At 41.4% G+C, this 27,665-nt stretch overlaps 1 protein-coding gene across 2 annotated transcripts; it reads right to left on the reverse strand.

Moving 5' to 3' along the window:
* On the reverse strand, nt 1-27,124 carry PSMD5 (proteasome 26S subunit, non-ATPase 5). 2 transcript variants are annotated; one of them, XM_063649870.1, is made up of 10 exons: nt 26,961-27,124; nt 17,067-17,211; nt 15,598-15,711; nt 15,083-15,211; nt 12,861-12,970; nt 10,419-10,561; nt 8,155-8,346; nt 5,021-5,130; nt 4,504-4,644; nt 1-1,832 (listed from the first exon to the last, which is right to left on the reverse strand). In XM_063649870.1, the coding sequence occupies exons 2-10, from the start codon at nt 17,160-17,162 to the stop codon at nt 1,575-1,577; spliced, it is 1,293 nt and encodes a 430-aa protein (XP_063505940.1). In that variant the 5' UTR covers nt 17,163-17,211; nt 26,961-27,124; the 3' UTR covers nt 1-1,574. The 2 variants fall into 2 exon arrangements, with proteins under 2 accessions (XP_063505940.1, XP_054356551.1); XM_054500576.2 differs by lacking the exon at nt 26,961-27,124 and adding an exon at nt 26,480-26,766.
* Nucleotides 27,125-27,665: the final 541 nt, after the last annotated feature.

The raw sequence follows: 27,665 nt of genomic DNA on the forward strand, positions 1-27,665 counted from the left end.
TAGTTACGACAAATTTTATTGTATATATTGTACCACATTGAAAAAAAAAATCAACATCATGAATGAGATTAAAACAAAGGTCATTTTAAGAGATTATTTCTCAGGCCAGGAAAGACCTGGCTATAGCCTAATTAGTAGTGATATTAACAGTAGGGGACTGGTCAGCATGGAAACACACACAAAAAAGAGAGTCACGTTGCCAGGGGAGATATCAATCTGGGGACTAGATAATTCCAGTCACTTTAAAATAATTTTGTTACAAAGCAGGGGTGGTTTATCAACTTCACCATGGCCTAAAAGAAATATGCTCATGCATAAACCTCTGAACAGGTGATTTGGTGTGCAGAGTGCTTTGGCTTTGCTGTTTAGAGAGAAGAGCACTGGAAAACAGGTGAGTGTAGGTGTTGTCAACGAAAAGAAAGATTATCCTTTGTAAATTAATGAGATGGCATCCTGATTTATGCATATGTCCCTTCTGTTCTGAGTCTGTTTATTAGGAGTAAGTTTTCCTTTCTCTGATCCACTCAAGATTGACTTTATAGGTATGAAAAATCCAAAGCAAAACCCTTAACAATCATGACCTACCAATAAATGAAATGACAGCTTAGGAATCCTTCTGATTAGCATGTTATCACTTTTCCTCCCCCAAAACCACAACAGGGCAAAATTCATTGGTAAACAGCAAAAAAACATTACATGAACACTATAAACATTTTTTAGATATTTTAAATCTTTTTTTAAAGGAATAATAGTAACAAAAAAACGAGAGCTCATAAAAAGTATTCTGAGTGTAAGGAACATAATTTTAATATTCCATACTATTCATTTTTCAAAGAATATATCCAAGACTTTGAAAGTGGAATCAGAAACGGAAAAAGGACCAAAAAGAAAAAAAAAAAGATAGTGAAGAGAATCCAGAAATAATTTGGTGGCAGGTTTTTATTTTATTTATTTATTTTTGAGACAGAGTCTTGCTGTGTTGCCCAGGCTGGTATGCAGTGGCAAGATCTCAGCTCACTGCAACCTCTGCCTCCCAGGCTCAAGCAATTCTCGTGCCTCAGCTTCCTGAGTAGCTGAGATTATAGGTGTGTGCCACCATGCCTGACTAATTTTTATATTTTTAGTAGAGACGGGGTTTTGCCCTATTGGCCAGGCTGGTCTTGAACTCCTAGACTCAAGTGATTTGCCCATCTTGGCCTCCCAAAGTGCTGGGATTATAGGTGTTAGCCACCGCGCCCGGCCCTGAAGCAGGCTTTTAGATAACATTGCATGTCCATGAAAATTTTGAGGGAAGAAAAAAACTTCCATCTTGTTGCAAAGATTAAGGCAGTGAAAGGAATCTGAAAAACACTGGATCTATTATGACCAAGCTTGCCTGCTCTTAATGCATTCCAAACTCCTAGTTCCACTTTGCATTTCAATGTAGAAACATAACAGTGTTGGTGACAAAGTAACATCAGACATTCCATGATAATTCTTGGGGAAAGGAAGTCTCTTTTGTGAAATATAGATGGAGTCAAATGCCTTAGGAGTTTTGGTCAAAACGTGGTCCTCTACAAGAGATCTAGAAGAAATCATTCGGCTCCTTCTACTGCTGTCGTGGAAACAGGTTTCACATAGTATGGACCTTCACTCAGGTAAGTTCTGAGCCTCAAATAATTTGGGTTCCCAAAGATTTCTGCAATTGTCTTGGAATTGGCAAGTGCTTTCACTAGTTCATATTTGGCATCCTTTGAAGCTTTGTCATGCTCCACAGACCGGTCCACCACATATTCTACAAAACCTGGACTGTTAAACATAAGTTTCTGAGCCCAGGGTTGGTTTGCAATGGCCTGAAATGGAAGGCAGAAAGAATACAATTCCCCTGAGTGGAAGTTGTTTGTTAGTGGGATGGCACAATATTTACAAAGAAACCTGGCAACATTAACTTTAAAAATGTTACCTTTTGTCTAAGTAAATTCCTTCCTGAGAATGTAACTTAATAAAATAATCTTAAATATGAAAAATCTTTGTATACAAAAATGTTCATAATGGTGTGAAAGTTACAATATAAATATCTAATAATGGGAGAATGGTTAAGTAAATTATGGTATATAGCAATAAAAAAATCAACTAACAATAATGTTTATAAAGAATAGGAAATGACACAGGTAAATCTGTTATATAAAAAAAGCAGATTCAAATTATAAACAATGCATGATTAAAACAGTGGAAAAATAAAAACTAAGGTAGAAAAGACTAACCTCAAGATACTCATATAGTGCACAAATATTTTCAAGAATGTTCATTGTAGTATCATTTGTAAGATACTATCTAAATCTTCATTTACAGGACAATGATATATTGTGGCTATTCAATGAAATACCAACTTTCCAACTGCCTCTTTTAACATAGACAAATTTTAAAAAAACATAACATTGAAGAGAAAAAAAAGCAAAAACCACAATTACTTTTGCACCAACCTAATGGAATGATACGAACAGCATGATACCACTTACAAAGTTTATGAATATCTAAAATACTGTATTTTATTTAAGGATACACACAATATGTAGTAGAAATATGAAATCATTTATGGGCCCTGACTTTGTGATAGTGATTTTATCTAAGAACAGAGGAAGGGGAATAGGACTGGGCAGAGGTAGCAAGATACAACTATGTTTGAAATATTTCACCAAAAATAAACACACACTAATACAAAAACTAAAAGGAAATACACCAAAAGGTATAACTTTCTGTGATTTAAAAAAATTCTACTTCTAAGTCTTTTCCAAATTTTAACATTAAGTTTTTCAAAACCTATTACATTTTAATGAAAAAGAAGTAACAATCAAGTTTATGGCCTAGTTTTTTCCTTTCAAAACTTGTTCCACAGACAAGTAGCATCAGCATCACCTGCGAGCTTGTTAGACATTCAGGATCCCAGGCTCTGCCCCACAACTACTGAATTAGAATCTACATTTTAATAAGATTCCTAAGATTAATATTTGAGAAACTTTGGCCTGCTTCACAACCAAGCATGAAGGTAGGCAGAAATAAAAATAGTTATCCCAACCAGTAAATAGAAAATTATTTCTACAATGGAACAAACTAAGCACAGGATAAGGTAGAAGAACAAAACCAAAATAAACCAATAATGAAAATACTAAGCAGGAGCCAAAATGGCCATCTCACACAATGACCATTTACAAGGGTGAAGTAGTCTTAAAGAAATGGCTAGGCGCAGCGGCTCACGCCTGTAATCCCAGCACTTTGGGAGGCCGAGGTGGGCGGATCACGAGGTCAGGAGATCGAGACCATCCTGGCTAACACAGTGAAACCCTGTCTCTACTGGAAATAAAAAAAGAAACTAGCCAGGCATGGTGGTGGGCCTGTAGTTTAGCTGCTTGCGAGGCTGAGGCAGGAGAATGGCGTGAACCTGGGAGGTGGTGCTTGCAGTGAGCCGAGATCGCGCCACTGCACTCCAGCCTGGGCGACAGAGCAAGACTCTGTCTCAAAAAAAAAAAAAAATGTTTCTGAAGATTATAGGAATACCTGTATCCTTCAAGACCCAGATCCTGCATCGCATCCTCAGGAAGCCTTCCCTCTTTTGTCCCTGCCATTTTCCTTATTCCCTCCCAGTCTAGGCCATGTAAGCTGTCCGAGATCCCATTATTGATAAAATTACCAAAGCGATTACTACCTTGCTATGCTGGGGCTACAAAGATAAATCAGATATGCTTCCTGCTCTCAGCCAACTCTACTTAATAGGTGAGACAGGTCAATAAATAAACATTTGCAAAATAATATAACAAATAGAACACAAAGGTATAATCCTTACCACAGCTGTAATTATATAAGTAACTGTACAATTATATTTACTGCCTGGCTCCTTCAATAGACAGGAAACTACATGAAAAGAAGGTCTTTATATATTTTCTTCACTGTTGTATGCCCTTCACTGAGCAAAAACAGAAACTCAACAAATATTTGCTGAACAAATAAATGCAACTTATGAGAACCAACATTGTTTAACTCAACCTTGTCAATCCGGGCAAAGTGTGCTGAAGACATACCTGAGTTAGTCCTTGATGAATGAGTAAGAGGTTAAGAAGCAAAGTTAAGGAAGAGTGTTAGATACAGAGACCCCAGCAAAGGTCCAGAGACACAAAACAAACAGTTTGGTACCACTGGAGCATTAGGTGCCAGAAGCCTTATTTTCTGCGAGGGAAATAAGGATTAGGAAGACCAGGGCTAGGTTAATAGAGGATGGCAGATAAAAAGTCTAGAATTAACTGTGTGATCCCATACATCCTGTTCAAACCTCAAACAGCACCTAATATCTTTTACTGAAACAATCTGTTTACACATCTGTCTCCTTACTTAGTCTCTAAGGTAGCAGAAGGTAGAAACTATACTATGCACTTGTGCATCCCCAGAGATGGCACAGGCTCTGGCTCACTGTAAGTACTCAAGTGTTGAACTGGCAGGGTCCCAGAAGGACCTATGGAAGTGAATACCTACTGTAAACACTTTTAAGGCAGCACAGTGTAGCTCAGGGAAGGGTTGACTACTAATGCCACGGAAGAGCTCCAGCGGATCCCGAGATAAAGAAGAAAACCAGGATTCTGTCATCCTCAGAAGGTCATCAGTCTGCTGCTCAGGCTACAGGAAAGAAAAGGAAAATCTCATCAAAAGTTAACTGATCTGGAGAAAAGCACTTATTTAGAAGTCAGATACCTGAGTGCTGATGGCACTCTGTCATTAATTTGTTGTGTGAAACTGGCTAAGTCTGGAGCACTCTTTCTCAAATCCAGCCTAGACCTTTCCCAGTTTTCTTTGAATGTGGTTGATTAAGCAGTCTCTAGAGTCTCTTCAGTTCTAACACTCTATGATTCCATTTTAAATTAAAAATGTCACTAGTCATATAATGAGGGTTATCTTCTTGTATTTACTTCATCACATTTATCATGTTGATTCATACAGATTTATTCTCCCAAACATATCCCACTGTCCTTCATTAATTTCCCTATCTACTTACTGGTAAGTACAGAAGAGATGAAATTGCATCCAAACATCTAATTTTTAGCTCCACTGGGGCATTCTTTGATTGATGTCCTATTCTCATAAGCAAGCGTTCAAAGCGAGTTCCTTTGAAGGATAACAGTGAGATTCTTCTTTATTATGGTAAAATATACACAACATAAAATTTACCATTTTAACCATTTTTAGTGTATACTTCAGTGCTATTAAGTACATTCACATTGTTGTGCAACCATCATAACCATCCATCTCTAGAACTTTTTCATTAACCCAAACTGAAACTCTGTATCCATCAAACAATAATTCCCTTTCTTCTCTACCCTCATCCCCTGCCAACCACTATTCTACCTCCTGTGAACTGGACTCTTTTAGGCATCTCATCTAAGTGGAATCGTACAATATCTGTCCTTATGTGTCTGGCTTACTTCACTTAGCATAATGTTATCAGTGGCACAGGCTTCCTCCATGCTGTAGCATGTGCCAGAATCTCATTCTTTTTAAAGGCTGAGTAATATTCAATTGTATGTATATACCACATTTTGTTTATTGACATCTATCAATGAACATTGGGTTGCTTGCACCTTTTTTTGGTTATTGTGAATAACGCTGCTATGAACATGAGTGTACAAACATTTGTTTGAGTCTCTGCTTTCAATTTTTTTTGGTATATACCTGAAAGTGGAGCTGCTGGATGAAGGAAATGTAAAATGTACAAGGGTTACAATTTCTCCACATCCTAACACTTATTATGTTTTCTTTTTTTTAAAGTAATAGCCATCCTAATGGATATGAAGTGAAAAATGAGATTTTTTTTGAAGTATGCTCTCATACACTATGATCTCTACCAACCTAAACCAATACAAAAATAAGTATGTAGTCAGAGAACCAGTGACAGGCCTAGAACACACAATTACATGCAACACAGCATATATAAGGCAAAGTTATAAAACTGGAATCAAAGGACCTGGACTTGAGTAGCAGCTGCCATAATTTGTATGACCTTAGAAATTTTCTTAACTCCTCTAAGTTTCATCTACCTTATCTGGAAAATGAAAATGACAATGTATGTTCTTTGCAGGATTGTAAAACGATTGTCATAGGTAAAAGCACTTAGAAAATGACATATAACAAAAGTATTAGCTGTGATACACAACAGCGTATTAATTTTCTTTTTTTCTTTTTCTATTTTCTAATTTTTATTTTTTTGAGATGGAGTCTCGCTGTGTCACCTAGGCTGGAGTGCAGTGGCGCGATCTCGACTCACTGCCCAGGTTCAAGAGATTCTCCTGCCTCAACCTCCCGAGTAGCTGGGATTACAGGTGCCTGCCACCATACCCAGCTAATTTTTGTATTTTTAGTAGAGACCATGTTGGCCAGGCTGGTCTCGAACTCTTGACCTCAGGTAATCCACCCACCTTGGCCTCCCAAAGTGTTGGGATTACAGGCATGAGCCACCTCGCCTGGCCTCTTTTTAAATTTTTTTTTGAGATGGGGTCTCACTCTGTCACCTAGGCTGCAGTGCAATGGAGTGATCAAGGCTCACTACAGCCTTCACCTCCTGGGCTCAAATGATTCTCCCACCTCAGTCTCCCGAGCGGCTGGGACTATAGGCATGCACCACCACACCTGGCTAATTTTTGTTGTTGTTGTTGACAAGGCTGGTCTTGAATTCCTGGACTCAAACGATCCTCCCCCCTTAGCCTCCTAAAGTGCTGGGATTACAGGTGAGATAATTTTCAACATATGTGTCTCAAGAATTTTAATAATTGGGCTGCATATTATTTTGTGTGTAAAATTTGTTGTGCTGTTGATCCTCATGGATGTTCCATAAAAATATCTTTCTTTCTTTTTTTTTTTTTTTTTTTAACAGAGTCTCACACTGTCGCCCAGCCTGGAGTGCGGTGGTGTGAGCTCGGCTCACTGCAACCTTTACCTCCTGTGTTCATGCTATTCTCCTGCCTCAGCCTCCCAAGTAGCTGGGACTGCAGGCATGCGCCACCATGCTTGGCTGATTTTTGTATTTTTAGTAGAGACAGGGTTTCATCGTGTTGGCCAGGCTGGCCTTGAACTCCTGACCTCAAGTGATCCACCTGCTTTGGCCTCCCAAATGCTGGGATTACAGGCATGAGCCACCATGCCTGGCCTCTTTTTTTTTTTTTTTGAGATAGAATTTCACTCTGTCACCCAGGCTAGAGTATAGTGGCACGATCTCAGCTCACTGCAACCTCCACCTGCCAGGTTCAAGCGATTCTCCTTCCTCAGCCTCTCAAGTAGCTAGGACTACAGTTGTGCAGTACCATGCCTGATTAATTTTTGTATTCTTGAGTAGAGACAGGATTTTGCCATGTTGCCCAGCCTGGTCTTGAACTCCTGAGCTCAGGCAATCCACCCACCTTAGCCTCCCAAAGTGCTGGATTACAGGCATGAGGCACTGTATCTCTTAACATGCCAAAAGTATCTCTTAACATGAAATCTTTTAACAAACTTTTATTTTCCTTTCTCAAAATTTCATAAATATTCACAACAACCCTGAGAAGTAGTTGTTATGCCATTTTTATAAATGAAGAAAATGAGGCCTAGAAAAGCGAAGTGAGTAAATGAAGTTCAAAAAGCGAAGTCAGGGCTGGATACAATGGTGTGGACCTGTAGACCCAGCCAATCAAGAGGATGAGGCAGGAGGATTGCTTGAGCCCGGGAGTTCGAGGCCAGCCTGGGTAACAGAGAGACACTCTCAATCTCTTAAAAAAAAAAAAAAAAGAAAGGAATAGAAAACCCAAGGACATGAATCCAGACCTTTCTGACTCTAGCCCGTGGTCTTTGTACCATGAAATCTAGTCAAAGAAGACATCATACAGGGGAAACAGGAAACAATGTTTGGTTGAAATCGATTGGTAGAAACCTCAACAGTGAAAAGTAAAAAAAAAATAAAAATAAAAAATAAAAAAATTTAAAAAAAAAAGGTTTCCCGTAATAATTATTAGATTTTCAGACATGAGTCCAAGGTCATGGTTAACAAGACTGCCACCCATAAAATAGTTCCTACAATGTAGTTAACCCACCAGCAAATGAACTTACATATTGAACCCCTGTCAAAAATTAAGATATCCCTGAACAGGGCCAAGTCATACCAACCTGTTTTCTGTAAAACCTGTTTTCCTTCAACATTGGATCCCAAGATTCCAACTGTGTCTACAGCTACACCAATCATAGTGGGGTCCTGACTTTCTATCATTTCAAAGACTTTTTCCACAAAGATAGGATAACGCTCACAGATCTGCTGAGGACTATCCATGACAGCCAGGTTTCCAAAAAACTTCACGAATCCTAAAGAGATTTCCAAAAATATATTTTAATAGGGGAAGAAGATAGCATGAATTGTGGGCCCTATGACTTCACAGGAACAGAAATGAACTGCAGGCCAGAAAGTGTAGAAAGGTTAGAGTAGTGTGTTGCCTGGAGATCAGAGAGACCATTAGGAGATTCTGAAGGTCTCCTGATGTGTGATCCTGAGAGAGGGCGTCAATGGAGCTGGGACCAGCTATTGAAGTACTGGCACATGCAAGAGGGAGAACAAAGAAAAAGGACCAGTGGATACAAATTACAGAAAGGCAAGTTTAGACTCATTACCAGGAAGAAATTTTTAAATGGATATGTTCATTAATAAAATAAGCTAGGCTACCTAAGGCAGGCATACATCTCCAATTTCTGAAAGAGTTCAAGAAAGACTAATCAACCAAGACCCAGAATAGAATGGCAAGAGTAGATCCTACAATAGATAGATTCCCACTCAGAGAGACATGATTAATCTGTGAAACATACTGTAAATGTCATTACTAGTATTTTTATTTATGTTTTTGTTGATATTCAAAAGAAAAATATCCTAATGTTCTAAAAAGGACTGATGTTTCCAGAAAACCAAAGTCAACAGTACGTAGCTCCAAGAGCAACAGATTCCACCTCAGTAAGAGGCTATAGGTATCTTTTTTAAAAAATTAACTTTTAACTGACAAATTAAAAAATCATATATCTTTATTGTGAACAATGTATTCTGAAATATGTATATTTAAAAATTATTTTTTCTGCTTTTGTGAAAAATGTCATTAAATTTAAGAATTTTGGAGGGAATGCACTGAATCTATATAGTGCTTTGGGCAGCACGAACATTTTAATATTAATCCTTCTAATCCATGAACATAGGATACCTTTCCATTTATTTGTGTCTTCTTCAATTTCCTTCATCAGTTTTTATAGTTCTCAGTGTACAGATCTTTCACCTCCTTAAATTTATTCATAAATATTTAATTTTTTTGAATGCTATTGTAGATGGGAATGTATCTTTGATTACTTTTTCAGAGTTCACGTTAGTGTATAGAAATGCTACGGATTTTTATGCACTGATTTTGTATCCTGCAGCTTTACTGAATTTATTTATTCATTCTAGCAGTTTTTTGGTGGACTCTTTATTCTATATATTAATAAAACATTACATCATTTGCAAACAGGGAAATTTTCACTTCTTTCTTTCGGATTTGGATGCCTTTTATTTATTTATCTTGCCTAATTGCTCTGGCTATAACTTCTTGTACTTTGTTGAATAGAAGTGGTAATTGTGGGATCCTTGTCCTGATCTTTTTTTTTTTTTTTTTTGAGACGGAGTCTCACTCTGTCGTCCAGGCTGGAGTGCAGTGGCGCAATCTTGGCTCACTGCAATCTCCACCTCCCAGGTTCAAGGGATTCTCCTGCCTCAGCCTCCTGAGTAGCTGGGACTACCGGCACCCACCACCATGCCCGGCTAATTTTTTGTATTTTTAGTAGAGACGGGGTTTCACTGTGTTAGCCAGGATGGTCTCGATCTCCTGACCTCGTGATCCGCCTGCCTTGGCATCCCAGAGTGTTGGGATTACAGGCATGAGCCACTGTGCCCGGCCTTGTTCCTGATCTTAGAGGAACGCTTTCAACTTTTCACCGAGTATGTTAGCTGTGGGTTTGTCATACATGGCCTTTATTGTGTTGAGATAGATTCCTTCTATACTTAATTTGTTAAGAGTTTTTATCATAAAAGAAAGCTGAAATTTGTCAAATGCTTTTCTCGCATTACTTGGTTTCTGTCTTTATTCTGTTAACATAGTATATCTTATTTATTGATTTGTGTATGCTGAACCCTCCCTGCATCCATAGGATAAATCCCACTTCATCAGGGTGGATGACCCTTTTAATGTGCTGTTGAATTTGAATTTGGTGGCTCTAGATATCTTCTAAACAAAATCAGCTCGTTAAGGAAATCAGCTCTAAAGGAAAACAATCCCTGTCCACTCCCAACCCCAACCCCCTGCTGTCAGAGATAACTCAGAAATAAAACATGCACCATCATTTCCATAGGCATCAGTGTTTCTTACCTGGCAGATAGAAGCTAGAGAAAGGGTCTGAATCTGCCCCAACAATTATATTAGAAATTTGGTCAATTACTCCTTCTTGAGCAAGATACTGTCGTCCATGATAAGTATATGCCAATGATGTCACCATTTCTATACAGGTGGCTCTAAAATGTCAGAAGGACAAAAACAAGGAGATTTTGCACAGGATTTGCATAGTTTATAAATTGCTCTCATATAGGTTATCTTATTTAATTCTTCCCATCACATTTGAAAGGTCAATAATCTTGGCTCCTCTTTTCACATGAAGCCCTAAGGCCTAGAAAGTTGCAGTGACGAATGGCGTGATTCCGGGAGGCGGAGCTTGCAGTGAGCCGAGATCATGCCACTGCACTCCAGCCTGGGCAACAGAGCCAGACTCCGTCTCAAAAAAAAAAAAAAAAAAGAAAGTTGCAGTGACTTATCACATTGTGATTACAGGCAGAGTTTAGATTTAAATTTTGACGTTCTGATTTGAAGTCCACTATTGTTTCCACTATAACCTAGCTGCTTCCTAAAATATTTTCTAAATTTGTGTTTTATTTTGAAATATCATACACAAAAGTAATGAGAATACAATAAACCCCCATATACACATAACCTGATTTTATGGTTATGAAGATTTTGCTTTACTTATTTCATCTCTTTTCCCTACTTTTTGCTGAACTATTTTAAAGCAAATCCTAGTCACCTTGCCATTTACCCCTGCATACTTTAGTATGCATCTCTACAAAACACATATGTTTCCTCACACAATTATAATGCCACTGCCACATATTAAGAAATTAACAATAATTCTTTGGTATATCTCATATCCAACCACGATCAAAGAAAATAACTAAAAAATTTATTTAGTTGGTAGTTGATCCTAAAGTGTTTTGACTGACCATTTACAGGTTTTTTTCCTATGTCACAAAATTTGATACAATGCTAAAAAATAATTAACAAAATTAATTGTCTCATTAGATTGAGACACTCAAATGCACTGAAGCAATGTAACTAGTGACTGATTTACTCATATGGGTTTAATAAATTCAGCCATGTTTAAAGAACACAGGACAATCAGAAAATCATTTAAGATAAGAAAAATCAAAACTTATATACACAAAGATAACTATAATGCTATCATAACAGCAAAATACTTGAAGCAAATCAACTGTTCAACAGTGAGGAGGTATTAGTAAACTGGAATATCAACAAAGGAACATTTGGCAGATATTAAAGGGGATTTAGGGAATGGGGGTGGAAGAGACTGGAATTAACATCTCTTTGAGAACCTATGTCAGCCATTGTACTGCTTTCTATGGTCAATTAGCTTAATTCTTACAATATCTTTTTATTTTTTTTGAGACGGAGTTTTGCTCGTTGCCCAGGCTGGAGTGCAACGGCACGATCTTGGCTCCCTGCAATCTTCACCTCCCGGGTTTAAGCAATTCTCGTCTCAGCCTTCCCAGTAGCTGGGATTGCGGGCACCCACCACCACGCCCAGCTAATTTTTTGTATTTTTTTTAGTAGAGACGGGGTTTCACCATATTGGCCAGGCTGGTCCTGAATTCCTGACCTCGGGTAATCAACCCGCCTCAGCCTCCCGAAGTGCTGGGATTACAGGCTGTGAGCCACTGCACCTGGCACAGTATCTTTTTTAGTTACTGTTCTATCTGAGAGATGAGGAAACTGAGATGTAGAAAGCTTATAATTATCTGTCCAAGGCCAAACAGCTAATAAATAGTAGAGAGGCATGCAAGCCAAGTCTTCCTCATTTTGAAAAGCTCATATTCTTTTTTTTTTTTGTGAGACAGAGTCTTACTCTGTTGCCCAGGCTGGCGTACAGTGGTGCAACCTCCACCTCCCAGGCTCAAGCAATTCTCCTGCCTCAGCCTCCTGAGTAGCTGGGACTATAGACACACACCACCATGCCCAGCTAATTTTTGTATTTTTAGTAGGGACAGGGTTTCACTATGTTGGCCAGGCCGGTCTTGAGCTCCTGACCTTGTGATTCGCCCGCCTCAGCCTCCCAAAGTGCTGGGATTATAGGCGTGAGCCACCGCACATGGCCTAGCCCATGTTTTTTCTATCATGCCATAGTGTTGCTATTTAACAATGCCAAAATAAATGCATATGATAAAATATTAGTAATTCAAAATGGCAGTAACCATGTGGTTGCAACTTTTTAAGAGCACACAGGCCTAGGGACAGGGAACAGTCACTTGAAAGTAGCTGAATTGTCATGTGGGGCTTTGCCAAGTTCCAGTATGCTGTCATGATGTAACTTGAGCAATTTTCTAAAGGTCCCTTCTTCAGGACACACATCAGTCATGAGTTTGCAACCTGGGCAAAGTCTCTAATAGAGAAAATTACAGATGTCCCAAGGTTGTTTCCCAGCCCTTTAAAAGAGGACATTTCACTTTAAGAACTCAGTCAACACACCTGACCAACACATCCTCACCAGTCAGCTCTCTCAGGAGCTGGGTTACCAATCCACTTGTGGTACAGTAGTTTAAAGATTCTGGTGACACGGAAGAAATCTCTACAATTAGCTGGAATAAAAAAAAAAAAAACAGAAAAAAGAAAAAGGTCAAAACAGCCCTACGCCTGATAGATCTCATTTTAAGTTAAATGTAGGACTAGGTACTTTTTATAAATGAGTTTTAAAAAATCCATTATTTGTCTCTTTAAGTAGAAAAACTTCAGTGAACACATAAGAAATTACTTTGGCACAGATTATTATTATTATTATTTTTGAGACAGTCTCACTCTGTCACCAGTCGCTTGGGTTCAAGCGATTCTCGTGCCTCAGCCTCCCGAGTAGCTGGGATTACAGGCATGCGCCACCACACCTGGCTAATTGTTTTGTATTTTTAGTAGCGATGGGGTTTTGCCATGTTGGCCAGGCTTGTCTTGAACTCCTGGCCTCAAGTGGTTCTGCCTGCCCCGGCCTCCTGAAGTGTTGAGATTATAGGCATGAGCCACCATGCGCAGCCACCTTGGCACAGAAATGTTCCATTGTATCTGGGTGTATCAGCGCTTTCCCGCCCAAGCAATCATCAATCAGGGTACAAAAGCCTGAATCAGCCACAACAAACAGATTATAAAACCATTCACTCACTCAGGCATCCTGTCAGTCAGTCAGTCATTCACTTACTCATTCAGCAAGTATGTTCTGAGGTCTTACTGAGAGATATAGGAAGACACTGAAGGATTTTAAGCAGAGAAATGACACAATCAGATTTGGACTTTTAAAAGACCATTCTGACTGCATGTGAAGATAGACTAGGGATGATAAAAATGGATGAGTGGAGACCAGTTTGGATGCAAATATAGTAGCCCAGGTGAGTGACACCAGTAAGTTAGTCTAGGGTGGTAGAAGCTGTACTAATGAAGAGAAATGCAGGGGTTTAAATAAAATCAACACAATATGATGACCGAATGGATATGCGGCAGGGAAAACAGGCCTCAGAATGAGCCAAGGTCTAATATCCAACTAAGCAGACTGTGAGACAGGGCCAGTTTGTTGCTCTTGTTTTTCATTAGGTGGATAGGGTGGATAACGAAGATCAGGAATTTGATTTCAGCACGAGTTTGAGTGGCCTAGAATACACCCAAGGGGCCAAGAGTGAGTAAGCAGTTCAGCATGAAGGTTTGAGCTCAGAAGAAAGGTCTCAGTTGGAAGTTTACGTCTGAGAGGCATCATCACAGATGGGAAGTGAAATCATGAGTAAAACTGCCTAGGAATGAGTAGAGTACAGTGAAAGCAGGGCTTGGAACTCTGTTTTCATGAACTCCAACAATTAAAGATTCAATGGAGGATAATGAGCCAGGAGGCTGAGAAGAAACTGAGAGGCAGAAGGAAAAGCAGCATAGTATGGTATCATGACATGCAAAGTAAGAAAGTGTTCTGAAGAGGGAATTAGACTATAGAGGATTCCATTTCAAATATGCACCCTATGAAGTGTGTGGTCTTGGATCAACTGCTCCATCAATATGAGGTTAAAGATAACATACAAAGTTTACTGTAAGAATTAAACGATATATGTGAGTATTTTAGCATAGTGCTTAGTACAAAGCTGGTACAAATAAGGGCCATTTCTTCTTATTACTACTACAAATTTTTTCAAGTCTGGTTTCAATACCTTCTCTATCATAGTAATTATATTGCACTGTAAATATATATATATATATATATATATATATATATATATATATATACACACATATATATTTAGAAAGGGTCTTGCTCTGTTGCCCAGGCTGGAGTGCAGTAGTGCAACCACGGCTCACTGCTGCTTCAACTTTCTGGCCTCAGTTGATCCTCCCACTTCAACCTCCTGAGTAGCTGGGACGACATACACATACCACCATGCATAGCTAATTTTTAAAATCTTTGTAGAGATGGGGTCTCGCTATGTTGCCCAGGCTGGTCTGAAACTCCTGGCCTCAAGGGGTCCTCCTGCCCTTGCCTCCCATAGAGCTGGGCTGTAAGTATTTTTTATGACTGTCTCACATACTAGGCTGAGAATGCATCCTTATATTCCCAGCACCTACTGTAGGGCCAAACACAGATTATATACTTAATGAGCCATCTTGCTTTTCAGCATAAGCCAAACTGCATTCTGCTTTGTAAGCATGAGAAAGTGTGCTTTTTATCTTACCTCATACACCCTGTATCGAACAATGTCATTTGTTTTCATTACACTTTTCAAATCATCCAGCAGATTGCTTTCAAATAAAGCCTCCAGTCCAGCTTGGGTTAGTGATATTCTTGACAGGGATTTGATGGCCTTATAAAGAAAGAAAATATCTCTTATGTCCCCAAAATGCAGATTATTATCTACTTCATAAAAGTGATGTGAAAATAGTGCATGGAATGCACCTTGCCCAATGAGCATTCACTATGTTTTAGCTATTGTTTATAATTGGAAAAGACACAAGGTATCCCCCATAGAATTATGATGGATACTGTAGATATGTATATCCTAGAAAATGAAAGGGGTTTACTAGTATTTACTTGACAACCATTTATTTTACACAATCCATATGAAGTTGTAAATTCCATTACACAAATCATCCATTCTAAACCTTCATCTCTCAATTCAGAAGGCCTTTCTTTATCTTTTGGGACACTGATGTCTCTGCACATTTAAGTCAACAATTGTAGTAGACTCACCGCTTTTGCTACAGATAGATTCTCTCCACCAATGCAATAAACAATTTGTTTTAGTAATTCAGCATTATTTAGAATCTCAGTAACAGCATCAGAATTTTCAACAATTCTTCCAATCTGAAAGAAAAACAATCAGAAACACCCTTCTAAAGTAGGGCAACATATGGTAAACACACAATGGTCCACTTCCTCAGTGCACAGTTATTTTAGGAGTTAGTGATCACAGCTATATATCAAGCCATTAAAAAATCAAAATGACCTAAATTCATTCAGCCAAACACACATATGGTATAGTCACATCTTTGAAAGGAAAGAAAAAAGAAAGGGGGTAAAGAGGTAAGATAGCTCAGTGAGTGAAAACAATACAAACCCAGCTCTATGTTTAGCTACACTGACCTTGCACAAATTTTAGCCCCATTTCTTATCCGTAAAATGGGAACACAATATTTAATTCCAGGATAGTTACAAAGATTAAACGAGACCGAATAGGCAAAGCACCTGCTACAGTGTCTGGCATATAAATGGCCAGTGAATAAACTGATATCTTCCCCCCTTCCCCCCACTTTTTTTTTTTGAGATGGAGTCTCACTCTTTCACCCAGGCTGGAGTGCAGTGGCGCGATCTCGGCTCACTACAACCTCTGCCTCCTGGATTCAAATGATTCTCCCACCTCAGCCTCCCGAGTAGCTGGGATTACAGGCACCTGCCATCATGCCTGGCTAATTTCTGTATTTGTGTAGAGACAGGGTTTCACCATGTTGGCCAGGCTGGTCTTGAACTCCTGACCTCAGGTGATCCGCCCGCCTTGGCTTCCCAAAGTGCTGGGATTACAGGCATGAGCCACCGTGCCCGGCGCCCTTTTTTGCTGAATAAACACAGAAAAGGAAAAACAGTAGTTCAGTATCTACTGAGTAACTGTTTAGCTCCTAACATTTCAACAAGATAATCCTTAGCAGCAGCTCTTCACTCAAATAGCAGGATGCTTTGGTTACCAGGATGATTAAGAGTTACTGTCTTAATTGTTGGTTTAGTAACCTTTACAATAGCATATGGTTCATCCAGTGTAACAGAATCTAAAATGGCAGAGAGCTATTTGAACACATAGGAATCTTTTTCTTTACACTAGGAGCTCCTTGAAGGAAAGTAATCGGTTTTGTTTATCTTGGTAACTCTAACAGCATATGGCACCATGCCTGGCATGTAAAAGGAACTCAGTCAGTATCTGATTAATGAATGATTTAGATGGTACTTAATGGAACTTCTTTCTTTAGCTTGTATCTCCCAGGTTATAGTTAGCTATGCACATTGGAATAGACCACACATTTCCCAGGGGGAAAGAGGGAGCAGAGGAGAGGGGGAGAAGGAAGAGGGAAGGAGAGAGAGAGACACTGTGCTTTCTTCATCTTTCTGTCCCAGTACAGAACCTCGCCCAGAGCAGGTGGTCAATGTCGGTTCCTAGTAAAATTTCATACCTGGGAAAGAGTGAGGATTTTTACAGAATCATCCGGGTGAATTAGTCCCCTTTGCAGGTCAACCCTGAGGTTCCGGGCCATGTGAACTGGTTCCATAGCTTGGAGCAATCTCTCCAGAATGGAGACACACAAAGTAGTCTTTTCCCTGAAGGAGACATCATAAATCTTATTAGTTCATATCCTGCCCAGGTAGGAAGTAACAACCTAATAATAGCTGAAGCTTGCGTCAGCATCTCCTCCACACAGACTTCTTTTTGAAACAGCAGCTTTCACTCACGTATTAAACATTTGCTAAGTACCTATTATGCGCATTGCCTGTGCTGGGGCTACAGAGAAGAATAAGATATATACTCAAGTCTTTTTTTTTTTTTTTTTTTTTTGAGGTGGAGTCTTGCTCTGTCGCCCAGGCTGGAGTGCAATGGCCCGATCTCGGCTCACTGCAACCCCTGCCTCCCAGGTTCAAGCAATTCTCCTGCCTCAGCCTCCTGAGTAGCTGGGATTACAGGGGTCCGCCACCATGCTGGGATAATTTTTGTATTTTTAGAGATGAGGTTTCACCATGTTGGCCAGGCTGGTCTCGAACTCCTGACCTCAGGTGATCCAACTGCCTCGGCCTCCCAAAATGCTGGGATTACAGGCTTGAGCCACCGCACCTGGCCTTTTTTTTTTTTTTGAGACAGAGTCTCGCTCTGTTGCCCAGGCTGGAGTACAGTGGCACGATCTCTGCTCACTGCAACCTCCGCCTCCTGGGTTCAAACGATTCTCCTGCCTCAGCCTCCCGAGTAGCTGGGACTACAGGTGCATGCCACCACACCCGGCTAACTTTTTGTATTTTTAGCAGAGACAAGGGTTTCACTGTGTTAGCCATGATGGTCTCGATCTCCTGACCTTGTGATTCTCCCACCTCAGCCTCCCAAAGTGCTGGGATTACAGGTGTGAGACACCGTGCCTGGCCCGATATATTCTCTAGTCTTAAGGAGCTCAATCCAATGAAAGATATAGAAAAAAAAGGCAACTGTAATCCAGATAAATAAACGCTATAGACTAAGACTAGAAACTATAGGAGCTTTAAAAAGAACAGAGGGTACAGGGAAGGCTTCCCAGAAGGGTAAACATCTAAACTAAATTTTAAGAAAAAGTAGGAGTTATCCAGAAGAAAAGTGTTCTAGGTAGAGGGAGTAGCAGCACATGAAAAGGCAGAGAGGAATAAGACATAGTGTTATACTTTCAAGGAACAAGTAGTTTGGTACGATTTGGGTCAGAATGGGAGAGAGGTAGTGAGAAGGTAAAAGGGTGAGGTGAAGGACAAGAACTGAAACTGAAAAGATGCACAGAAGCCAGATTCTAACAGGTATTTTATGTCATGCTTGGAATTTAGACTTTTTCCAGAAAATCAATGGCAGGCCATAAGTGATCTTAAACAAAGAAGTAAAATGACGAGATCTGACTTATAGAAATCACTCTGCATCAGTGTTAGGGGAAGAATTTTCAATTACAAGGCAGTAAATGGTGAGAAGCGATGAAGGAGTAAACCAGGGGAGCAGCAGTGAGGATAGAGAGAAGAGGGGAGAACTATGTAAGAGAAACTGATGACTACCAGTGGTAGATACAGAAGATGTTTTCAGAACAATTTTCTTGTCTCTTAATAGACACTACAAATAAATGGGCTAATATATTGTTAGTAGCAGTATACAATTCAACTGGTACAACCTTTTGGGTAGGTAACTACGTGATACAAATGAAAAGCCTTAAAAATGAACATACTCTTTTAATTCAGGAATTCCACTTTGCGTAATTGAACCTAAGGTAGTATTAATAATGTTTTTATACCCAAGATAATTGAAAACATGCTATTTTCACAAAACTTGTACACAAATGTTCACAGCAGTGGAAACAATCCAAATGTCCACCAAGTGATGAAAGGATAAACGTGTTATGTGCATATAATGAATATTATTCAGCCATAAAAAGCAATGAAGTAATGATACATATCACAACATGAATAAACCTTTAAAATATTATGCTAAGTGAAATAAGCCAGACACAAAAGGCTTCCTTTTGAGAATGATTCTATTTATATGAAATGTCCAGAATAGACAAATCCATATAGAAAGTAGATTCCGCTAGGCTCGGTGACTCACGCCTGTAATTCCAGCACTTTGGGAGGCCACAGCAGGTGGGTCACCTGAGGTCAGGAGGTCAAGACCAGACTGGCCAACATGGTGAAACCCCATCTCAACTAAAAATACAAAAAAAAATTAGCTGGATGTGGTAGTGGGCGCCTGTAATCCCACCTACTTCAGGAGGCTGAGGCAGGAGAATAGCTTGAACCCAGGAGGTGGCAGTTGCAGTGAGCTGAGATAGTGCCATCGCACTCCAGCCTAGGCGACAAGAACGAAACTCTGTCTCAAAAAAAAAAAAAAAAAAAAAAGAAAGTAGATTCCTGGTTGCCAGACAGACGCTGGAGGAAAAGGGAAGAGGAGGAATGAGGATACTTATAAGTATGGTTTCCTTTTCCTTTAAAAAAAAAATGTGATTACAGGTAAAATTTACCATTTTAACCATTCTTAAACGCTCAGTTCTGTGGGAATAAGTACATTCACTTTGTTGTCCAGCCATCACCATCGTCCATCTCCAGAACGTTTTCATCTTCCCAACCAGAAACTCTGCATCCATTGAACACTCCCTATTCTCCCCTCCCCAAGCTCCTGGCAACCACCATTCCTCTTTCTGTCTCTAGATTTGACTACTCTAGGTATGTAAGTAAAAGCATACAACATTTGTCCTTTTGTGTCTGGTTTATTTCATTTAGTACAACGTCTTCAAAGTTCATCTGTCAGAATTTCCTTTCTTTTTAAGGCAAGATGTACAATATCCCATCATATGTATATACCCCATTTTGTTTATCCATTCATCCCTTCATAGACACTTTGGTTGCACACGTGGGTTGCATTGCTTCTGTGCCTTTTAAAATTTTAGCCAATCTAATAGTGCGCAGTAGAATCTTACTGTAATTTTAATTTGTATTTCCCTGATTAATGTTGAATATCTTTCTACGTGCATATTTATCATCTGTACTTTTTTTTTTTTTTTTGAGATGGAGTCTCGCTCTGTCGCCCAGGCTGGAGTGCAATGGCGTGCTCTCGGCTCACTGCAACCTCCACCTCCTGGGTTCAAGTGATTCTCCTGCCTCAGCCTCCCGAGTAGCTGGGATTACAGGTGTCTGCTACCAAGCCCAGCTAATTTTTGTATTTTTAGTAGAGATGGGGTTTCACCAGGTTGGCCAGGCTGGCCTTGAACTCCTGACCTCAGGTGATCCACCTGCCTTGGCCTCCCAAAGTGCTGGGATTACAGGTGTGAGCCACCGTGCCTGGCCCCATCTGTACTTCTTGTTCAAATCCTTTGCCCGTGTTTTAATTGGGTTATTTCTTTTCTTGCTATTTAGTTTTGAAAGCTCCTTACATATTCTGAATAGAAGCCTTTTATCAGATATATTCTTCACAAAGATTTTTCTCCATTTGTGACTTTTCTTTTCATTCTCTTAACTGTATTTAACCTTTGAAGAACCGATTTTTTTTTTTTTTTTTTTTTTTTGAGACTGAGTCTCGCTCTGTTGCCCAGGCTGGAGTGCAGTGGTGCGACCTCAGCACACTGCAACCTCTGCCTCCCGGGTTCAAGTGATTCTCCTGCCTCAGCCTCCCGAGTAGCTGGGACCACAGGTGCCTGCCGCTATGCCTGGCTAATTTTTGGTATTTTTAGTAGAGATGGGGTTTCACTGTGTTAGCCAGGATGGTCTCTATCTCCTGACCTCATGATCTGCCCACCTTGGCCTCCCAAAGTGCTGGGATTACAGGCGTTAGCCACTGCGCCTGGCCAATTTTTGTATTTTTAGTAGAGACAGGGTTTCACCATGTTGGTCAGGCTGGTCTGAAACTCCTGACCTCGTGATCCACCCACCTCAGCCTCCCAAAGTGCTGGGGTTACAGGCGTGAGCCACCACCCAGCCTGAAGAACCGAATGTTTAATTTTGATTAATTCTACTTTGTATCACTTTGTTCTTTTTTTTAGACAGGCTCTCTCTGTCACCCAGGCTGGTGTAGTGGAGCAATCACAGGTCACAGTAGCCTCCACCTCAGCCTCCTGAATAGCTGGGACCCCAGGCATGAGCCACCACACCCAGCTCAATTTGTTCCTATATAGGTCATGCTTTCGGTGTCATACTAAAGAAGTCTGTTTAACTCAAAGTCATACTTTTTTTTTCTTGTTTTCTTCTAGAAGTTTTGTAGTTTTAGGTTTTATATTTAGGTCTATGATCTACTCTCATACACTGCTGGTAGAAATGTAAAATACTATAACCACTCTGGAAAACAGTTTGCCAGTTGCTTAAAAAGTTAAATATACACCTACCATACCATCTAGCCATTTCATTCCTAGCTATTTACTCAAAGAGAAAAGAAAGAATATTTTTATGTAAAGACTTGTACATGAATGTTCACGGCACTGTTATTTGTAATATCTCCAAACAGAAAACAATTCAAATCTCAAATGTTCACCAACAGGGGAATGGATAAAAAACTGTAGTACATTCATACAATGGACTACCACTCAACAATAAAAAGGAATGAACTATTTATTCATGCCACATAGATAAATCTCAAAATAACTATGCTATGTGAAGGAAACCAAACAGAAGAATACATAATGTATGACTCCATTTGTATGATCCCTTCCCCCCATGTCTGGCCAAAATAAAGGGCAAGTTCATCTACAGTGAGAGAAAGCAGATCAGTGGTTGACTGGTTGAAACAGGGAGAGATTAGCAAGGGGTGTGAGGGAGCCTCTGGGAGTGAAAGATACATTCACTATCTTAATTGTGGCGACGGTTTCATGGGTATATACATATGTCAAAACTTGCCAACTTGTACGTTTTATTAAGTGCAGTTCATTGTATATAAATTATACCTTTGAAAGCTGTTTAAAACGAAAGTAGTGGTATGTTAAACTGCACAGTGCACAAATTTCAGGTCCTATGTGACCCTTCTTTGCCAACGAGCCAAAGAGTTAATGCTTAAAATTAGTCTTGATTTTCATGTTCTAAAGCAGTAATCTTAGGACTTAAACTCTCTCAAAAAAAACTGTCAAGATTCTAACTTACATCTACAAGATCAGATTATGAACCAATACATAACAACCTATGTGGTTTAGCCAGGATAACAGCAATGTATCTGAAGACTGCCAGATACTATCCAGAGAATTAGTCCCACAAATTGCAGTTGGTATCTACTATGTATCCAGTTCTGAATGACTCTGTCTTTAAATTTCCATTAAAATTGTTCCCTAAAGCACTGCTCCTTCATTCAGCAAACTATCTTCCCCATGGACCTGAATCCTCAAATTCTCCCTCACTTCAGTTCCTACTGCATCTCTGCTGTCAACTTGCGGTATGACCTTTGGAAGTCTCTTCATCTCTAATAGGAGAGGTTGGACAAGGCGGCCACTCCAAAGTCTGTGAGTCTCATATTTAATTGGGCGTATACTGCATTATGTGCTGGGCCCTAAGAGGGATGCAGACATGAACAAAATGCAGTCACTGCCTTCAAAGAATTTACAAACTAGAAACAGACACACAGAGAACTATAACATAGGTAATAGTGTCAATTATCATTAACAGAAATAACAATAATGTCCTTTAGCAGATCTGAGGAGCAGTGATTTGCAACTGGAATAATTGAGAAAAATATTTTGGAGGAGATGGCTCTTTAGTGGGCCTAACAGGATGGATAGAATATGGACAGACAGCAAAGTATTTCAGTTAGAAGGGCTGATATGAGTAAAGTTAGGAAAGTGCAAATCAGGCTTAAGGAAAAACAAGGGTGCCACATGGTAGCTGGAGCAGACGAAAAGAAGTGGAGTGGAGGAAAAAGGTGAGGTTGGAAAAGTAGGATGGAAATATACTGTAAAGGGCCCAAATGGCATTCTAAAAACTCACTACAGGCAATGGGAAACCATGGAAAAGATTAGCACCAACTGACTCGAGATGTATGCTCACTGGAGTTACAGGGTGGGAAGGAATTTGCTAGAAAAGGAATTTGCTAGAAAAGGAATTTCAGAGGTAATGAGAAGTCAGACTAACACTACAGACCTAGCAAGAGGGAAAAAATGAGGGCTTGAATTAAAGAGGAGTCAAGAGATATTTCATAGGCAGATCCAAATAATGTTAACTGATAGACATCATGAATGGAGAACACTCACAGAAAAGGAAGGAATCTTAGAAGGTCAGAGCCAAGAAAGCACTCTGACATCATCCAGTATTGATTCAGTGGTTCATAATATTTTCAAGTAGCAAGGTCACTTGAAAGTCTTTGATCACAAACATTTCAAAACTCTTTTAAATGATCAAATTATCAAATAGAAAGTGGTTTTTTTTTCCCTTTTTTCCCCCAGAATCCAGGTAAGAATTATAAAATTTTTTTGTAATCTTTTTTTTTTTTTTTAGACAGAGTCTTAGCTGGGCACAGTGGCTCATGCCTGTAATCCCAGCACTTTGGGAGGCCGAGGCAGGCAAGGCAGATCACTTGAGGTTAGGAGTTCGACACCAGCCTGGCCAACATGGTGAAACTGCATCTGTACTAAAAACACAAAAAATTAGCTGGGCGTTGTGGTGGTGGCATGTGCCTATAGTCCCAGCTATTCAGGAGGCTGAGGGAGGAGAATTGCTTCAACCTGGGAGGCAGAGGTTACAGTGAGCTTACATTCTGCCACTGCACTCCAGCCTGGGCAACAGAGTGAGACTCTGTCTCAAAAAAAAAAAAAAAAAAAAAGGCCTCACTCTGTCACCCAGGCTGGAGTGCAGTGGTGCAATCTTGGCTCACTGCAACCTCTGCCTCCTGGGCTCAAGGGATCCTCCCCCTCAGCCCTCAAAGTAGCTGGGACTATAGGCACGCATGCCCAGTTAATTTTTTGTTTTGTTTTGTTTTGTAGAGACGGGGTTTCACCGTGTTGCTCAGGCTAGTCTCAAACTCCAAAGCTCAAGCGATCCACCCGCCTCAGCCTCCCAAAGTGTTAGGATTACACGTGTGAGCCACTGCTCCCGGTCTTAAAGTGTTATTATTATTATTATATTATTATTATTATTATTGAGATGGAGTCTTGCTCTGTTGCCAGGCTGGAGTGCAGTGGTGCAATCTTGGCTCACTGCAACCTCTGCCTCCCGGGTTCAAGTGATTCTCCTGCCTCAGCCTCCCAACTAGCTAGCTGGGACTACAGGTGTGCGCCACCGAGCCCAGCTAATTTTTTCTTTTTTTCTTTTTTTTTTTTGAGACAGAATCTCACTCTGTTGCCCAGGCTGGAGTGCAGTGGAGTGATCTCGGCTCACCGCAAACTCTGCCTCCCAGGTTCAAGAGATTCTCCTGCCTCAGCCTCCAGAGTAGCTGGGACTACAGGCACGTGCCACTATGCCCGGCTAATTTTTGTATTTTTAGTAGAGACGGGGTTTCACTATGTTGGCCAGGTTGGTCTCAAACTCTTGACCTTGTGATCCACCCGCCTCAGCCTCCCAAAGTGCTGGGATTACAAGCGGGAGCCACCGTGCCTGGCCTAACTTTTGTATTTTTAGTAGAGACGGGGTTTCACCATGTTGGCCAGGATGGTCTCGATCTCTTGACCTGGTGATCCGCCCACCTCAGCCTCCCAAAGTGTTGGGATTACAGGCGTGAGCCACTGCGCCAGGCCTACAAAGTGTTTTTAATCAAACACTACGGATGTGTAAAAAAACAAAAGTAAAAGTTGTCCTACTATTTTCAGACCCACTTCCCTATTAATAGTTTCTGGTGTACCTTTGCAGATATTTGCAATGTTATACAAGTTACACATATCTGTGGGGGTTGGGAAGATTGTAATCCTTTTTAAAAATTACAGGTTAAAATTATAGATTCATATACCCTGCGATTTTCTTTATCATTCAACAACACAGAGATTGGCCGGGCGCAGTGGCTCACACCTGTAATCCCAGCACTTTGGGAGGCTGAGGCGGGCAGATCACGAGGTCAGTAGATCGAGACCATCCTGGCTAACACGGTGAAACCCCGTCTCTACCAAAAATACAAAAAATTAGCCGGGCGTGGGGGCGGGCGCCTGTAGTCCCAGGTACTCGGGAGGCTGAGGCAGGAGAATGGTGTGAACCAGGGAGGCGGAGGTTGCAGTGAGCCAAGATCACGCCACTGCACTCCAACCTGGGCGACAGAGCGAGACTCGTCTGAAAACAAACAAACAAACAAAACAAAACAAAACAAAAACACAGAGATCTTTCCATATCCACATACATATATATATACATCTACCTCAATAACTAAATAACTGCATATTGTTACAGAGTAATAGCGCATAATTTGGAATCGTCTGTTAACGGATATTTAGATTGTTTCTAGTGTTCTGGTGCCACACACATATGTTATATTCTTGCATATAATGTTGCAAGGTCCTCCTCCAGTTGCCCTCTTTATGTGTCCTGATGGAAAATCAGAGTGCCTTGATTGCTCTCTGCCCTAGCCAGCGGTAGGTTTCCCTAGCAGGCTTGACCATAAACCAGGGGCCTTGAACATTCACAGGCCTGATAAAGGTACCTAGGTTGTTGCCCAAAACACTGGAAGAAACTGGCCTCAACCCTGAGCCAAATTCCTTTAAACTCTCATCTGAACTCCATACCCTGACCCCTTCGCTGCGGACATACCCAGGAACACCTTTCTCCCGGTGTCCGTCTTGACAATTTCTGCAGCCCTCTGCAGGTTTCCCCCTAAATGCTTTTGGACTGATCGCCTTAGCATTCAGTGCTTCTTTTTCTGTCATCCCAACCAGCCACATCTCGGGAAGGTTTGAAACACTCCCTCGTGGGAACTCTCTTGCCGCTGCTTTTGCGGCGATTCCAGCCTCGGGTTCGAAAGAACAAAGTAACTGCACATTTTGTGCGCGTATACTTGCATTAAATTTTTTTAACAAGAATGACTGGATGAAAAGGCATGTGAATTTAAAATGCTGATGGTTCTTGCCACATTGCCAGGATAGAATCCTTTTAGAAAGGGAAACAAATCAAGAATCTGTACAGAGAGATGTGGAATGCTCCTTGTAAGTGGACAGCTTTGCTTTCCTCTAATTTCTATTTGAAGGAGAAGGCAGTGCCTCACTGCTCAGAGGCAGCGAGGCCAGGCGACGGGAGAAAACACCCTGGGGCACTCTCAGAGGCTGAACCTGAACCCCGTCTCCTGCCTCTGAACCCAGGATCCTTCCTTCTCTGCAAATTTCGGCTACTTTCCACCTCCCCTGTGACTGGGAAAAGCGCTGTTCTTGCCCTCAACCACTCTCGTGTCCATATTTAGGGGTGCCCCTCTACTCGGCTCAAGCCCCCGGGGTCCTCTCACCTATGGTTCTCGTTAAGCAGGGAGAACAGCGGGCCGAGGCGCAGCTCCGCCGCTTGCTCGCGAAGCTCGTTGAGCGGCACTGCCTGCAGCACTGAGTGAAGCGCGCGGAGCTCCTCCAGCGGCGCTTCCAGCCTCGCTACCTCCCTCAGCAGCGCCAAAGCCTGGGCCGCCATCTTGCCTCCCCACGGAGGGGCTAGCCCAGCGGCCCAGTTCCCGGGGCGCTTCCCTGAACCTCGCGAGATCTGCTGATCACAGCCTCCTTGTCCCTGAGATTGCTATGGGGCTGCCACCCATCGCGAGAAGTCTCCGTTAGGGCCGTGTCAACTGTAGCCAGTGGCTGCGGCTCCCTCAGTCTGGCGTCACCTAGGGCGCTGCTCAGGGGATTGCGGAGGCCGGTTTTCCAGTAGGCTTACGTGTTTACCGCGTAGGGCAAAGCCTTGCCAAATTCCAGGCCAAAGGAGCGGCGAGGGTGGGGACTCACGGGAAGTTAAACAGCCTCGTCGGCGTCCTCGCGGCTCCAAAACCGGGCTCTAGGCGGCGGCGACCGCAGCCGTTATGGAGGCCACCGCGGCTACGGCCGCAACTGAGGCCGCCCCAGGTGGAGCGGAGGCCTGGAGGGGAATCTTGATCCTGGGCCAGCCACCTGTCAAGAGGAGGCGGAGCGTCGTGCCTCTGGAAGACTGGATGAATATTCTCCAGGAGCCTGACGAAGGCGTGAGTAATAGGGACGTGCGCCGCCTTGTTGGTGTTGATCACCAAGGAGAAGCAGCTGGGCGCGGTGGCCGTACCTGTAATCCCAGCGCTTTGGGAGGCCGCGGCAGGAGGATCGCTTGAGCCCAGGAGTTCGAGACCAGCCTGGGCAACATAGTGAGAAACCCGTCTCTACCAAAAAGAAAAAAAAAAGGAAAAAAATTAGTGCGGTGTGGTGGCACGCACCTGTAGTCCCAGCTACTCGGGAGGCTGAAGCGGGAGGCTCCCCTAAGCTTGGGAGGTCGAGGCTGCAGTGAGCGGTGATTGTGCCACTGCACTCCAGCCTGGGCGACAGAGCAAGACCCTGCTTTCCCCTCACGTCCCCCACTCCCCCCAGAAAACCAAGAAAGACCAGCGTGGAGAGTTGGTCGCCCGTCTGCTCCAAGCTGCTGTGTATTCCCCTGTAATGTAAACATCGTGAAGGTGGAGACCCAGT

The sequence above is a fragment of the Pongo pygmaeus genome, chromosome 13 (genome assembly GCF_028885625.2).
Source record: "Pongo pygmaeus isolate AG05252 chromosome 13, NHGRI_mPonPyg2-v2.0_pri, whole genome shotgun sequence".
Lineage (NCBI taxonomy): Eukaryota > Metazoa > Chordata > Mammalia > Primates > Hominidae > Pongo > Pongo pygmaeus.